The sequence below is a fragment of the Stegostoma tigrinum genome, chromosome 27 (assembly GCF_030684315.1).
Source record: "Stegostoma tigrinum isolate sSteTig4 chromosome 27, sSteTig4.hap1, whole genome shotgun sequence".
In the NCBI taxonomy this organism is placed as follows: domain Eukaryota; kingdom Metazoa; phylum Chordata; class Chondrichthyes; order Orectolobiformes; family Stegostomatidae; genus Stegostoma; species Stegostoma tigrinum.
The window spans coordinates 8,491,323-8,508,461 of NC_081380.1; the positions used below are offsets into that span (position 1 = coordinate 8,491,323).

General features: G+C 40.5%; 1 protein-coding gene across 2 annotated transcripts in view; it reads right to left on the reverse strand.

Moving 5' to 3' along the window:
* Window positions 1-224: 224 nt before the first annotated feature.
* orai2 (ORAI calcium release-activated calcium modulator 2) overlaps window positions 225-17,139 on the reverse strand; it is a 64,529-nt gene continuing 47,614 nt past the window's right edge. For both annotated transcript variants that reach the window (XM_048557077.2, XM_048557075.2), the window contains exon 2: window positions 225-5,315. In XM_048557077.2, coding sequence (XP_048413034.1) covers window positions 4,764-5,309 — 546 coding nt within the window. In that variant the 5' untranslated portion in view covers window positions 5,310-5,315 and the 3' untranslated portion in view covers window positions 225-4,763. The remainder of the gene's footprint in view (window positions 5,316-17,139) is intronic.

Below are 17,139 nucleotides of genomic sequence, written 5' to 3' on the forward strand. Positions count from 1 at the left end.
CTCTTTTCATTGGAGAAAAGGAGGAGGAGAGGGGACCTAACTGAGGTATACAAGATAATGAGAGGCATAGATAGAGTTGATAGCCAGAGACTATTTCCCAGGGCAGAAATGGCTAACATGAGGGGTCATAGTTTTAAGCTGGTTGGAGGAAAGTATAGAGGGGATGTCAGAGGCGGGTTCTTTACACAGAGAGTTGTGAGAGCATGGAATGCGTTGCCAGCAGCAGTTGTGGAAGCAAGGTCATTGGGGACATTTAAGAGACTGCTGGACATGCATATGGTCACAGAAATTTGAGGGTGCATACAAGAGGATCAATGGTCGGCACAACTTCGTGGGCTGAAGGGCCTGTTCTGTGCTGTACTGTTCTATGTTCTATGTCACCCCTTAACTTTCTAAACTCTGGAGCATACTGGCCCAATTTGTATAATCTCTCCGTAACCTAACCCTTTAAGTCAATGTACCATTCTTGTAAAACTATGTTGTGCTCCAAGACCAATATAATCCTTCCTATGGCGTGTAGTAGCCAGATCTGCTCACAGCACTTTCAGTGCTTTCAAGTGGGGTTTAACCAGGATTTTGCATAAGTGCAACAATAACATCTGCATCCTCATAATCCAGTCCAATAGATATGAAAGGTCCGCATTCCCTGAGCTTTCTTGGTTATTTTCTGCACCTGACTGTGGCCTTTTAAAGATCTATGCACTCCCAAGTCTCTCTGATCATCCATTATTTAACTTCATTTCATCTAGAAAGTACACTGATTTTTTGCTCCAAAATGGATAGCCTCATACTTGCTTACATTGAACTCTATCTGCCACAGTTTCACCCATTTCCCTAGGCTAGCAGTATCTCTTTGTAATTTTATGCTATCAATGATGATCGGCATCTCCCTACAATGCTGCCTGGTTTTCACATAGAGGGTGGTGGAAATCTCGAATGATGTACTTGAGGGGGCAGTAGAGGCATGTAATCTCACAATCTTTAACATGTGCATGAGAACTTGAAATGTTATAACACTCAAGGTTATTGGTCAAGTACTTGAAAATGGAATTTAAGTAGATAGATCGATGCAGACTCGATAGGTTTCTTTTCTATTGTATGACTCTAAGGAGCCCTAGCAAAACTAGGCTCAATGGAAATCAAAACTCCTGCTAGCTGCTGTCATATTCAGCATAAAGGACAATGATCGTGGTTTTTGGTAGATCAATCATATCAACTTCAGGACATCTTTGCAGGAGCTCCTGAGGGTAGATACTTTCAATTACACACCGTTGAAGCAGATGGGATTTGAACTCAGGCCTCCAGGCTCAGAGGTAGGGATGCTACCAATGTACCACAAGCACCCAGTTCTTGGGGGTAGTGCCCTAAGCCCAACCATCTTCAGCTGTTTCATCAATGACCTTCCCTCCATAAGGTCAGAAGTAGAAATGTTGACTGATGATTGAAAAGTGTTGGAAGGTGCACACAATGACTCAGATTCTGAAGCAGTCCATGTCCAAATGCAGCAAGACTTGGACAATATCTTGGCTTGGGTTGAGAAGTGGTAAGTATTATTCCCGCCTCCAAAGTGCTGGTCAACAACAATTTCCAACTAGACAATATCTGACCCTTGGCATTCAATGGCATTACCTATCAACATCCTGGGGTTTATCATCAACCAGGAACCAAACTGGACTAATCATATAGGCACAGTATTTGTAAGAGAAGGTCAGAAGCCAGGGCTCCTGCAGTGAATAACTCATCAGGCTCGAAAACCCTGTCCACCTTCTATATGCAATAAGTGGGAAATGTGATGGAACTCTCCCAACTCACCTAATGAGTGCAAATGCAACAAAACTCAAGCAGCTTGACACCATCCAGAACAAAGCAAAGCAGTCTACCTGATTCACAGCATATCCACAAATGTATATTCCCTCCATCAATGCTCAATAGCAATGTGCATCATGTACAAAATGCACTGCAGAAACTCACCAAGGCTCCTTACAAAACATCCTTCAAACACACGACCACAACCATCTAGAAGGATAAGGATGCAGTGACAAAGGAATATCAGCAGCTGCAACCGCTCACCAAGCTAACTTGGAAACATGACACCATTTCCTTGTTGTTGGTGGCCAAGATTTTAGAACGACTTGCCCAATAGCATTGTGATGCAGTTCAAGGCATTCTCAAGGGATAAGAATGAAGGGTGGGGTAGAAATGCTCATCTAGCCAGCAAATCTCAGGGGACTCTGAATAATCCAGAAAAATCTGGCGATAAGAGGAAAAAAAGACTATGGGCTGGTTGTGAGAGGTCAAGCTGCAAAGTTACAGACTTATGTAATATTTACTCACCAAACAATAAGTCAGAAATCAAAGTTCTCATGCTCTTGATGCTACATAATTATTTTGCAATACTTCGTTTGAAGTGTAACTTTAATTCCTCCAACAGCTACAGGACAAATCCTCAAGATAGCAAAACAATAAAGGTACCACATACAAAGTATACATAAGCTTTGCTAGACGAAAATAGTAATTAAAGTACAAGAAAAAATTTGTTTTAAAAAGGCATTTTTTTTGTCCAGAACTCAGTGTATAAAATTGAAGGAAGCAGGATACCAACTATACTTGTCTTGCAAACTACTGTAACTATAAGTTATATAATGATGCACAGGGCAAACTACAGTGCTCTCCAACCCAAGTCACAGAAGATTTTGACCTCAAAGATTAAGACAATTAGGTGTTCACATATGAAACATAAAGTTAGCAATATATCATACACAGAAAGCTTAAGATTACATGCTGCCTGATCCAAGGAACAGACTACAATAATGTATTTACGAAAAAAAAACAAGTAGTTACGATTCAAAGCAGTTGAAGGATACTGGTTTCAGTAAAAAGGCCACATTTGTAGATAAGCATGTAAAAGCTGTACAAGTAAACATCAAAATAGCAAACATGCAACAGTTGGTCTCGTTTGATGTGTGCAAAGGGCTGAATTCATAGCCCTCAAAATTTCCATTTTGCAATGTGTACAGTCAAATTGACCGATTTCCATATTCCCCTGAGCCCTGACTGAGGAGAATGGATGCAACAGCCAAAATTTCCTCCTAAAAATTTCAGATAAACATCACTCTGACTATCCAAACCTCTCCCTTCCAAAAGGGATGATTCATCAGGAGTTAAACACTTTAAGACTAAATGCTGGATCACTTCAAAAAGAACACTTAGCACAAATCAATAATAGTTTCATTAGGACACAGGAAGAGGCTATTTAGCCCTTGTCAGACTCAACAATAAGGTGCCTCCAACTTTCATAATCAGCTCAAACCCTCCAAAGAAAGGCAGGTGATACAGACAGGGTACGAAATGGGCACATTTGGATTTATTTCAATATTTGTAATTCAAACTGGCTCAGCTTCTAAATACTCCAGATTTGCTTCAAACCTCCTACAAGAAAATGTCACCTCTACTCTTGTAACAGATAATTTAAGTAATATCTAATCTTTAACAAATTTAGCTAGTGACAGTTGGCTCTTCTTATATTAAGACACATTAAAACATTGTCTTGAGAATCTTTAGCTGAGTAAAGCAAAGGGCCAGGCTCCCCAGTGCAGGACGGTACCATGATTACAAGTTAAGTAAGCAGTGTCCGAATAGCTCAAAGCTGGACTTTACATCAGAAAATATTTCCCCTTTTTGCCATGGGCAATCTCTGTTTACTTCAAGGAGTTCAATAGATGACAGGTCTCCATTTCAATCCACATCAGTGATGACATTGCTGTGATCAGAGCAATTCAATAACCTGAACATCATTATACATACACATCATATATACATCATTATCTGGGGCATCACCTTAAAGCTGATTCATCTCAGGATATGAATAACTTATTGTTAATAATACGCAGGCACTGTGGCGCATCACAATGCAGCATTAGTGCACCTTGCCATGGAATAAAGGGGCATTGGCTGAGCCTGCAGTCCAGCGAGCTCCTGATAGTGTTAGCACAAAGTAGTAATGCTGCAAAGGAGAGATCAATTGGCAGTCCTACTTCATTATAATACTCTTCTGACCAGTTGGGAGCAGCATTGGATATCATTTACACCTGCAAGAACCTGGGAATAAAAGAAAGCTGGTTTTGTTTTCATATTCATAAAAACTGTTAACAGCAATTTTGGTATAGGATAGGGAGGGGAAGATTCTACTGTGACAAGTTTTCATGTTTGACAAACAGGCCAAACACTATTCAATAAGCACATTTCTGGATCCTCTATTCAGTTTTCCTTATTTTTCCCAATCATCACTCTCCATGTACGACAAATTTCTGACCTGCATTCACTCTTGTACTGTTAAAAAAAACATGTGTATTGGGGAAAACTGAGCATTGAACCACATCTCATCATCTGTTTCAATCTGGAGTGATAGCCCAGTTTTTAGGCCTGTAAGGAATTATGCTTTTTTCTTAAAACAAAAATCAGCATCCTTTTAGTTCAAATTACAGTTCATTAACAGTTGGTGTAGAATCCACGTAATCTGAAGTATTTTTAGATAGTCTCAGAATTCCAGTTTTACATCTCAATTTGGTGACAGTGAGAAAGTTGCATGAGCCTTGGTTTTTTTATAAATTGGACGCTTAAGACAACTAAAAGCCATAGCTGTAAACCCGAATTCCTGAATAAACACGCGCCCACGTGGCACTTGCAATGAGAGTTTCTGTAGAAGCCCTGATCCCAGGATAGTCGAAGAATTAAAACTTTTATTTTTGCCATTTTCAACAGCTTCAAACCATTTGCATGACCCGGTCATGACCATCCAGTTGCACTTTCAGTTTATGCAGCTCTTCAATCTCTTGATTGTGACGCTCTGTTTTGTGTCCAACCAGTGAACGGTAAAAGTGTATTGTGAAAATCACAAAAATAAGGCCCACAGGTACCATAATAATAGTGGATGCTAAAGCTGCATTCCACCCAGTGTGTCCATTTCCTGCCTGGACTGGACCAGTCTCTTTGTCATTCGTCACAGCTTTGTCTACTGGTAGAAACTTGATCCAGCAAAGCAGTACCACCTCCGTGAGAAACAGTAAAATGCCCAGCGCAGTTGAGAAACCCCAGGCTAGCTCGATGTAGTAGTGCATGCGCTCATGGGGTGACTCGTTGACAGAGTTAAGATTATGAATGTTGCTGACAGCTTCCACATTAGGGAGGATGCAAGTGCTGATCAGAAGGGCAAAGAGGTGAACAGCAACCAGCACAGTTGTGCAGGCACTGAAAGCAATGAGCAGAAACTTGGGATAGTTGTATTGCATTTCCAGCTGCACTTCAACCATGGCAACCTGCAAAAAAAAAGAAACCTCATTGAAGATTGCTTGATACACCCTGGCAATTTCACAGCAATATTAAGACGGGTAATCTCACAATGGTGAAGGAAAAAAAAAATTATCTGGAGCAGACTGGGATGTGCAGAAAGAGCTATTTAATTTAAGTGTGCGATTTATATCCTCTATACTGTTACTGCATGCTTCATATGGAGGGCACTCCATCCCTCAAAACTAGTCACAGAGTCATAACAGCCCAGAACCTTCAGTCCAACCAATCCATGCTGAATATAATCCCAAACTAAACTAGTCCCACCTGCCTGCTCCTGGCCCAAATCCCTCCAAACTTTTCCTCTTCATGTACTTATCTAAATGTCTTTTAAGCTTTGTAACTGAACCTGCTTCTACCACTTCCTCAGGAAGCTGATTCCACACACAAACCATTCTGCATAAAATAAAATTGCCCCCTTTTTTTAAAATCTCTCGACTCTCACCTTAAAAATATGTCCCCTAGTCTTGAAATCCCCCATCCTAGAGAAAAGATACCTACCATTAACCCTACGTATACTCCTCATAATTTTATAAACATCTCTAAGGTCACATCTCAACCTCCTAGTCAACTCTAGTTGCAATGGTATTCACCAAGGAGAGGGACATAACAGATGTTGTGGTTAGGGATAGATGTTTGCTTACTCTAGGTCATGTCAGCATAAGGAGGAAGGAAATGTTGGGTATCCTAAAAGGCATTAAGGTGGACAAGTCCCCAGGTCTGTTTGGGATCTATCCCAGGTTATTGAGGGAAGCGAGAGGGGAAATAGCCGGGGCCTTAACAGATATCTTTGCAGCATCCTTAAACACGGTTGAGATCCTGGAGGACTGGAGAATTGCTAATGTTGTCCCCCTGTTTAAGAAGGGTAGCAATGATAATCCAGGTAATTATCGACCAGTGAGCCTGACATCAGTGGTAGGGAAGCTGCTGGAGAAGATACTGTGGGATAGGATCTATTCCTATTTGGAAGAAAATAGGCTTATCAGTGATCGGCAACATGGTTTTGTGCAGGGAAGGTCATGTCTTACCAACTTCATAGAATTCTTTGAAGACATGACAAAGTTGATTGATGAGGGAAAGGTTGTAGATGTCATATACATGGACTTCAGTAAGGCATTTGATAAGGTTCACCATGGCAGGCTGATGGAAAAAGTGAAGTCGCATGCGGTCCAGGGTGTGCTAGGTAGATGGATTAAAAAAAACTGGCTAGGCAACAGGAGACAGAGTAGTAGTGTAAGGGAGTTTCTCAAATTGGAGACCTGTGACCAGTGGTGTTCCACAGGGATCTGTGCTGGGACCATTGTTGTTTGTGATATACGTAAATGATTTGGAGGAAGGTGTAGGTGGTCTGATTAGCAAGTTTTCAGATGATACAAAGATTGGTAGAGTAGCAGATAGTGAAGGGGACTGTCAGAGATTACAGCAGAATATAGACAGATTGGAGAGTTGGGCAGATAAATGGCAGATGGAGTTCAATCCAGGCAAATGCGAAGTGAGTCATTTTGGAAGATCTAATTCAAGAGTGATCTATACAGTAAATGGAAATGTCCTGGGGAAAATTGATGTCCAGAAAGATCTGGGTGTTCAGGTCCATTGTTTCCTGAAGGTGACAACGCAGGTCAATAGGGTGGTCAGGAAGGCACACGGCATGCTTTCCTTCATCGGACGGGGTATTGAGTACAAGAGTTGGCAGGTCATGTTGCGGTTGTATAAGACTTTGGTTTGGCCACATTTAGAGTACTGTGTACAGTTCTGGTTGCCACATTACCAAAAGGATGTGGATGCTTCAGAGAGGGTGCAGAGGAGGTTCACCAGGATGTTGCCTGGTATGGAGGGCACTAGTTATGAAGAAAGGTTGAGTAGATTAGGATTATTTTCATTAGAAAGACGGAGATTGCGGGGGTCCTGATTGAGGTCTACAAAATCATGAGGGGTATAGACAAGGTGGATATCTAAAAGCTTTTTCCCCCAGAGTGGGGGACTCAATTACTAGGGGCCATGAGCTCAAAGTGAGAGGAGGAAAGTTTAAGGGAGATATGCGCGGAAAGTTCTTTACGCAGAGGGTGGTGGGTGCCTGGAACGTGTTGCCAGTGGAGGTGGTAGATGCAGACATGTTTTGTGTCTTTTAAATGTATCTGAACAGGTACATGGATAGGCAGGGAGCAAAGGGATACAGACCCTTAGAAAACAGATGATAGGCTTAGACAGAGGATCGCGATCAGCGCAGGCTTGGAGGGCCGAAGGGCCTGTTCTTGTGCTGTAATTTCTTTTGTTCTTTGTAGTGAAGATTCCCAGCCTATCCAGCCTTTATGTACAAAATTCAAACTTTCCATACCAGCAACAACCTAATAAATCTCTTCTGAACCCGCTCTAGCTTAATAATAACCTACCTAAAGCAGGGCAACAGTATTCTAGAAGAGGCCTCACTAACGTCCTGGACAACCTCAATATGATGCCTCAACTCCTATACTCAAAGGTCTGAGCAATGAAGGGGATTTTATAAACCTCGACATGGTTACCCCTCAGCCTCCTATGCTCCAGGGAAAAAAGTCCCAGCCTTGAATCTCTCAACTGAACCTACCTTCAATACACTCAGGCAGAGCATTCCAATTCTTACCAGTTGCTGTGTAAATAATGTTTTCCTTGTGCAACTTTAATATTTTGCTAGTTACCTGAAATAGATATCCCCAGTTCGTGATCATTCCGCTCATTTTCCTTCTTTCCTCTGTCCAAATCCCTCATGATTTTGAAAACTCCTATTGATGAATTACTCTCATTTCTGCTTCTACATGTGTCCAAATACAGAAGATATTACTACAACACTACTGCATCACTTAATAATTGAGCTAATGAGAATGAGAACACAATGGAAATATAGCCCCAAAAATCAAAACGGAACCATTGAGGACTTCTTTTTTTGAAAATTTCTCAAAGAAAGAAACCTATCTCCTGAACTAACTTCAGTACGTCTTGTCCCGCTCTGCCTTTATATTATGACTGTCCCAGTTTATATTCATATGAATATTTCCTCCACATTCTAACTACTCTTTAATTCTCACATTTCTCTGTAATTTCCTTGCAAATTCGTTCTTCTCCATCTTCCCCAATGGTTGGTAGCCTATTGAATATGCCACACAATGTATTCATGCCTTCTTTGTTCTTGTCAAATAGATTCTGTTCTTGAATCATCTGAGACGTCCTCTCTATCCCACGTTGCAATGATCTTTAATCAATACTGCCACCACATCACATTTCTCTCCTTCCTATCTTTCCTGAATACCTTGTACCCAAGAAAATTTAATACCTAGGTCTACCCTTCTTTGAGCTAGGTCTTTGCTCTCACTACGAATTTCTACTTGGCTATCTGTGCCTACAATTCATTATTTACCTATTGCCTTGTATTTACAATTATGCATTGTAAGCCTGATTTACATTTTGATACATTCCCTCTTGTAATGAGACTGAGAGTGTTTCAATTTTGTGGCTCTGCCTGATTTCCCACAAATACCATGAACAAATTTCTTTGCAGGGCAATTTGCTGGCGCTACTGAGGCAGTCTTAAAGTAATTGGAAAGGGTGGGGTAACAAGGATATCACACTAGACAGTAATACCAAGATCCAAAGAATATTGGTTGAGATGGATAGTACTAGAGTAGGTAATGCAGGGAACCTAGAACAAGCATATGGGCTTTGCCTTCTTTAATATACAGCAAATATACAACTACACAATTATTCCCTCAGACTTGCACTCGGTAGCAGCCAAGTTCTCTTCTCCTTGGTCTGGAAGTTTGCTTAAGGAGAGGCTGCTAGGAGACATGGGGCACCCACTGCAAACTTGGGTCATGTCATGGTACCTGTGAGAAACTCCTACTTTACCACCCAATAGCACAACTGAATGTCATATCCCCACCAGATGTGATTGAGCAGATTGTCAATGTGCCGGAGAAGTGCTTCAGGTAACTTTTGGTATTTACCAGCTGGAATCTCCAGATAGGTTGCAATTTGCTGTACTATGCCCAGCAGCAAGACTTATGATCTGTAGGTGCCTTCAATTTAGTGAAATATCTCAAGGTACTTCACAGGAGCATTTTTGTATAGTATTTAACACTGAGCCACACAAGGTGATGGACTGTGGGAAAGGCAATAAACAGTTTGTCCAATCAGATCAGTTTTAAAGTGCGTTTTAAAGGAGGACCAGAGAAACATAAGGAGATGGAATGATTTAGAAAGGAAATTCCAGAGCTTAGGGTCTAGGCAGCTGAAGACAAAGTGAGTAATGACTTTGCAATGAAAATCACAGATGTAAGAGAGGTCAAAATTGGAAGACTGGAGATCTCAGATGGTTATACAGTAAAGAGGTTAGGGAGAAAGAGAGGAGCATAGACAATGGCTATCATGTACATGTCAAAAAATAATTCGTCACCATCAAACCATTCAGACCAAGGTTAAAATAAAATCTGTGTTCACTCCGACAACAGGCTCAAAAAAAAACCTTCAGGGAGATTTTCAAAAGCCATCCATCAAACTGAGGCAGTGGATAACTGCATATGTAAAATCTAAACACCCAGCCCAATAGTCAACTGAAACAATTTTGAGATGAGGCTGAAAACGTTAGCCAGAGCTCTTCACTGACACAATGAGAAGCTTGCACAAATATACAAATATCAAATTTTAGCACCAATGAACAGAGTTTGCACTGTGCATTCTCAGTCCATTATACTAAGCCTTGAGCAACCAAACCTGAAAGCAGGAACCTATTCACCAAAGAATTGAGCTGCACTGTCAGTCACTGAGTAGACCTTGCAGAGGTGCTTCCCTTATATTCATTTTATCATAGTGTCATGGAGTCAAATTCTGGTTTAACTGTCATACAGAAAGCCTGTTATTCCATGACCCAATACAAATGAGGTCTGATTATGACAATAGTTAAGGGTGATAATATTAATACCAGGCATGCACTTGCTCCATCCACTGCCTTTCCAAGATATTCAAATGTTGAAAATCACCTCAATTTCCTTTGTGTCAGATGTGCTACTAAAGATTTCAACCATTTTAAGAGAACATAAAAATACACAAATACTTTGTTTGGCAAAACAATTTTCCATTTCACATCAATGGAAATTCTTCACAATTTTGTATTAAAAAGTGTGGATCTGAAATTGAACCACACAGTAGTAACGAACAATGGATATAATTTATTTAAAAAGGCCAAAACATAACACAATAAGCACCGGAGAATGTGGTAGATAGGAGGTAATTGCTCAGAGAGCAGAAGTGCAGAATTTTGGACCAACAGCAATCATGATGCCCAATGATATAAACAGGATTTGACATTTGGGATGATATCCATGTGAATCAGCAGGAGCTGCTGAGGCTGTTTACAGTGTTGTTCATCAACGTACAATAGCTCAACAGAAAGCTGCAACAAACATGAAGGAAAAACTGAACATTCCACGAAGCTGCTGGAATAATGAGAGATAGTTCAGATTAGCAAAGCCAAATCTGCCAACCCATTTATTCTACAAAGATGATCAAGTTACTTCAAATTGCAATATCTCAGCATCGTTCTCACCCTGCAGCATTTTACGTGGATAATATTACAGGGTCTGCATTACTTGAGCTCATTGTGTCAGCAAAATCCTAGAGCCAAAAATAAAAGCGCTGAAAAATCAGATTTAATCATCCACATTTTAGCGATAGAAATCCTGGCACTGGCAATTTAATGTGACTGACTGACTGATATTTATTCTTTATAAATTCAGAAATCATCTAGAAAATAACAAATCTGTAATGGAACCATTCACAATTTGTTATTCTGTCAATGGAGGTCAATAAAAGGTTTATTTTAAAAAATACTGCAAAAAGGACAAGATACAAGAAATTTATCACTTTTCAAATCGAAACATTGAAGGAGGTGCAAGGTCCAGAAAGCAGAAAATAGGAGAAACGATGAAGCAAATTCTGATCAGGTGATGTGAGATTCCAGCCACTAGATGATTTCAGATAATAGTTCTCCCTTACAGCTCCAGCTCTCACTACTAGAAACATGAATTGAATTACATATTTACATTGGATATGAGAAACACATTCAATACTGTCTAGCTTCCGTGAAAGGAAAGCTGCCTTGACCAGAATTAAAATATTCCCACTTCAATTTGGCTAAAGAATCCTCTTTCTGATCAGGAGATTCAATAGACAATAGGTGCTAGAGTAGGTCATTCGGCCCTTCGAGCCAGCACCACTATTCATTATGATCATGGCTGATCATCCACAATCAGTATCCTGTTCCTGCCTTATCCCCATAACCCTTGATTCTACTATCTTTAAGGGCTCTCTTTCTTGAAAGTATCCAGAGAGTTGGCCTCCACTGCCTTCTGGGGCAGAGCATTCCATATATCCACCACTCTCTGGGTGAAGAAGTTTTTCCTCAACTCTGTTCTAAATGACCTGCCCCTTACTTTTAGACTGTGTCCTCTGGTTCTGGACTCAACCATCGGCGGAAACATGCTGCCTGCCTCCAGGGTGTCCAATCCCTTAATAATCTTATACGTCTCAATCAGATCCCCTCTCATGCTTCTAAACTCAAGTGTATACAAGCCCAGTCGCTCCGATCTTTCAACATATGATAGTCCTACCATTCCAGGAATTGACCTCGTGAACCTATGCTGCACTCCCTCAATAGTAAGAATGTGCTTCCTCAAATTTGGAGACCAAACCTGCACACAATACTCCAGGTGCGGTCTCACCAGGGCCCTGTACAGCTGCAGAAGGACCTCTTTTCTCCTATACTCAATTCCTCTTGTTATGAAGGCCAGCATGCTATTAGCTTTCTTCACTGCCTGCTGTACCTGCATGCTTGCTTTCATTGACTGATGTACAAGAACACCTAGATCTCTTTGTACTTCCCCTTTACCTAACTTGACTCCATTGAGATAGAAATCTGCCTTCCTGCTCTTGCCAAAGTAGATAACCGCACATTTATCCACATTAAACTGCATCTGCCATGCATCCGTCCACGCACCCAGCCTGTCCAAGTCACCCTGTATTCTCACAACATCCTCCTCACATTTCACACTGCCACCCAGCTTTGCGTCATCAGCAAGTTTGTTAATATTACTTTTAATGCCTTCGTCTATATCACTAATGTATATTGTAAATAGCTGCAGTCCCAGCACCGAACCTTGTGGAACCCCACTGGTCACTGCCTTCCATTCCAAAAGGGACCCGTTTATCACTACTCTTTGCTTCCTGTCAGCCAGCCAATTTTCAATTCCTGCCCATGCTATCCATACAGTTACCGATATCAATTTTCCTGACAATTAATGAAACAGTATAAAATTGTTAAACAGACAGCCCCTCCTTTTTGCACCCCCACAAACCAATTCCTTGTCTGTATACTGTAGCATGGATATATTGTTCTTTTAAAAAAAAGAACGAGTTTGATGGACTGCACATCAGTTGGGAAGTGCAGTACCCCAAAGATCAAGACTAGGCCCATTTTAGTTTTGATCCCATCCACCATCCATTCCCTCCAACAGCAGAAAGTGGCAGCAGCAGTGAACATCATCTACAACATGAACTACAGCAATTCACCAGGGCTCTTTCACCAGCGTATTCAGAACCCACAACCTCTACTAATGGAGGAGGATAAGTACATCAAGATCCCACCGAAGATCATGAACTATTATACCATTCCTTCACCGATCAAAACTCTAGAACTCCCAGCTCTAACAGCTGTGGGTGTATCTGTGGTGTGCAATTGTTCAAGGCGTCAGTCACTCACCACTACCTTTTCAAGGGCATCTGTAGGTAGGTAAAGCAGTTTGTAAGCAGCAAGGAATACCAAGAGAGAGACTTCAAAAAGACTTTGACGAGTTAACACAATAAACAGAAAGGCAGCAACTTAAAATGGAAAACTGAGAGGTGATACATTCAAACTGGAAAGAATATTGTGAATGTGGATGAACAGACACCTTGAGGATTAAAACGCACAATTTAAAATATTTATAATGTATATTGGTTAGGTCATATTTCCTATCCTATCCACAGTTTGGGTCAGCCCATTATGCAAAGGGCTTTTTAAGCCATGCATGGCAAACAACAGTTATGTATGAATAACTAAACAAGATTTTGGGATTAATTTCACTGGCCAAAAGATGACCTACAGAGAGCTGCAACTGCAGCTTTTAAAATTGTTAAAGAATTTTTCATAGACTGCTTAAAACAAACTAATTATTCTGATTGAGCAGCAAGTGAAAAGGAATTATCAATTAAAATAGTAAGCAAGTTAGAAGTGTGATCACAGATAATGGGAACTGCAGATGCTGGACAATCCAAGATAATAAAGTGTGGAGCTGGATGAACACAGTAAGCCGAGCAACATCTTAGGAACTTTTACAAAAGCTGATGTTTCGGGTCTAGACCCTTGAGAGGAGGATGGGGAGAGGGTTCTGAAATAAAGAGGGAGAGAGTGGGAGGGGGACCAAGGATGGTTAGAGGAGAAGATAGGTGGAGTGGGAGGGGGACCAAGGATGGTGAGAGGAGAAGATAGGTGGAGAGGGTTGCTTGTGTTCATCCAGCTCCATACTTTATTAAGCAAGTTAGAAGGACTGTTTTTATGCAGAAGGTTGCTGACATACAGAATAGTACAGTGTCATTAGCACAAACATTTATTCTCTTGTCACAGACCGTCTTATAGGGCAAAATTAATGCTCATCCCCCAAGGGGAATTTGGAGGAATGGCATTTAATTGGGTGAAGATGGGAGACACCATTCCTTTCACACTTCTGCTTCTGTACCTTGTTTCTGCTTTTTAAGTCTTGCTTTGCTTTACACGCGAGTAAACAGGACAAGATTTAATCTGAAACCGATTTAACAATGTATGTTCCATGATCAAAAATGATTGCTGACATAGTGGGCAATCTGAGGATTTACTACATTTGAAGGTTGATTATCCTACTCAGGGTACCCTAGCCACTCGCACACAAGTGAGAAACAGCTTTTAGTTCATAGGACGCATAAACCTTCCAACTAACAGTTTACATTTGGAGATAAATTTAGCTAACAGTTCCATGTTTTATCAACCCTCTAGGCTTTTCCAGCACTTCCCATTTGGAATGATATTGTTGACGTCATTGAAAGTGAAATACTGAACAGGAACACTAAATAAATCTTTATTGCACACATCACAGTCATTCATAGTAACCCCACCTGTAAAGAGGGAATGTCATGCCCTTATTAAACAGACCACAGGCCCAACTAGATGCAAAGACGATCTGTGCACATACTGTTTTTTAACATTCTAATGATCTCAAACTCATCAAAACTCAAAAAATAAGTACGCAAAATTGTCAGCCACTTATTGGAAGCCTGCTGACATTCCGTGGACAGAGACACCATGGAAATACACAGATGCACATTAATAGCTGCTGTTGCACAATGGAATTCTGTTGGTAAAACAAATTTGCTTCTAAGAATTAATAAGAAACAGATTAATGACTTTAAAGATCAGTACTTGACACAGCTACTGAAATTGAGCACTCTTAATTTTTATCCATTACCTTGAACTGGTTCATAGTCCAGCACAGACCTGAAAGTTTTTGTTATTTAAACAAGATCCTCACTTTATTCTCAAGCAGACATAACGCACTGTTCCAGGAAAACAGAGGAACTTTTCTGTAGCCAATATTCATTCCTCAGCCAACCATGTTACAGATTAACTGCTTTTTAAAATTAATTCTCTCTTTGGGCAAATTGACTGCTATACTGTCTATGCCAATGAATACTTTAAGTAGTTCACTAGTTGTGAAGTGCTTTGGGGCATCCTGGGTTTGTGAAAAATGCTGGACAAACACAAGCTCTTCCTTTAACTTAAAAAAAAGCATTTTTTTTCAAGATTCATATATTTTTGTACAACAAATTGTATTTGTATAGGAATTTTAAGACAGTATGCTGAAATATTTAAAACAATAACAAAACCTGCAACAGAGCCATACAGGAAGTAGTACACCGGATTACGAAAAGCTTCATTCAAGAGCTAGCTCTTGGGAGGCTGCTTAGAAGTGCAGAAGAACAGAACAGCAAACACTGTGCAAGGATATTCCAGAACTTGGGCTGGAGCTAAGTATCTGGTTGTGAACTGCGGAGCAATTAAAAATTGGGGGTGCTCAAGATGCCAGAACCAGCAGTACGAGGAGATCATAATGATCAGAGAGTCTGGACATGAACTGTTTGTTCCCGCAAACCTACGTAGGACAGCGAGCATAAGGGTGATGGGAGAACGAGAATGGTGGGCAGGATGTACGCAGCAGAGTTTCGCATGAGCTGAAGTTTAGATAGGGCGGAAGATAATAGACAATCTAGGACAGAACTAGAATGCAGAATTAATTATGTAGTTTATTTATTTAACCCTGTATTTGGAAGACAGCTGTAAACACCAATTTTACTTTATTGCAATAATGTTTACTTTTATGATAAATTGGTTTTAAAATGATCATACACTGCACAGTCCTTGAAAGAGTTAAAGAAGGGAACTTTTTACACAATATGGTCAGTACAGAAGCATTCAAAATGGAAATAACCCACTGATAAACTGTTAACCCATGGATCCTCTTCATATCTACAATTCAGGAGAAAATGAACATTTCTGTCCACAACGATATATCACCTTATTTCTTTCAACATATGGTGGAGCTGAACAAATTAGTGTAAATTTAATAATGGGAAAAGCAAAATGCACATCTTAGTTAAGAAAAATTAACATTCCATAGCAGCAATTAACTGCTAGCAAAGATGAGCTTTAAAAGATGGTACATAGCAACTGCAGGAAATGACTGTGCCACAGACTTGAGGTTAACGGAAGTGAAGAAGTACTGGAGAAGCTGGTGGAATTTTGGGTTCACTGAAAATGCAGGGAGAATAAAAAGATGCATCTGGAATGGCACGATTGGAGTTTAAAAGGATTGAATGAAGCTCAAAAGGTCAGATAGCATGGTGGTGTCAATTACAATGGCCAGAAAGGTTGCATTTTCTTTTTGGAGAGATGGCATCAGTCAATGGGATTCCAAGCTGCACTCATTTATAATGTGGGTGTGAGTGCATTTTCATCCTTCAGATCAAAAACTGAGCATTTCAACTGATACAATACCAAAAACAAACATGACTAATTATGGTTAATCAAACTCTTCAATGCAATAAGTAAAATTCTCTTTAGTTAGTTAAAACTCAAAAAAAGGGCACACAATGCATCAGGCCCATATGAGACAGAAAAACAGGGATAACTTGTCAGACACACGTTACAAATTTTATCTTTCATTTCCGCTATCTACAAAATTTGGCGTTCTTTTGGATTGCAGGTGCAGCAGGTAATTAAGGCAAATGGAATACATGACTAGAGGGATGAAGTTTAAAAACAGGGTGGTTATGCTGCAGTTGCTACAGGGTGCTGGTGAGGCCGCACCTGGAGTACTATGTACAACTCTGGTCTCGTAACTTGAGAAAGGATGCACTGGGACTGGAGGGGGTACACAGGTGGTTCACGATGTTGAATCCTGACTTTAGAGGTTCGATTTATAGGAGGGATTGAGTAGACTGGGACTATATTCATTGAAATTTAGAAGAATGGCCGTTTTGTTGGGGGTGGGGGGTGGTGAATCTTGTAGGAGCTTATAAAATTATGAAGGGAATAGATAAAGATAGAAGCAGGGAGGCAATTTCCACTGGCAGGAAGTAGAAGAACTAGGGGGCATATCCTCATAATAAGGGGGTGCAGATTTAGGACTGAGTTGAGGAGAA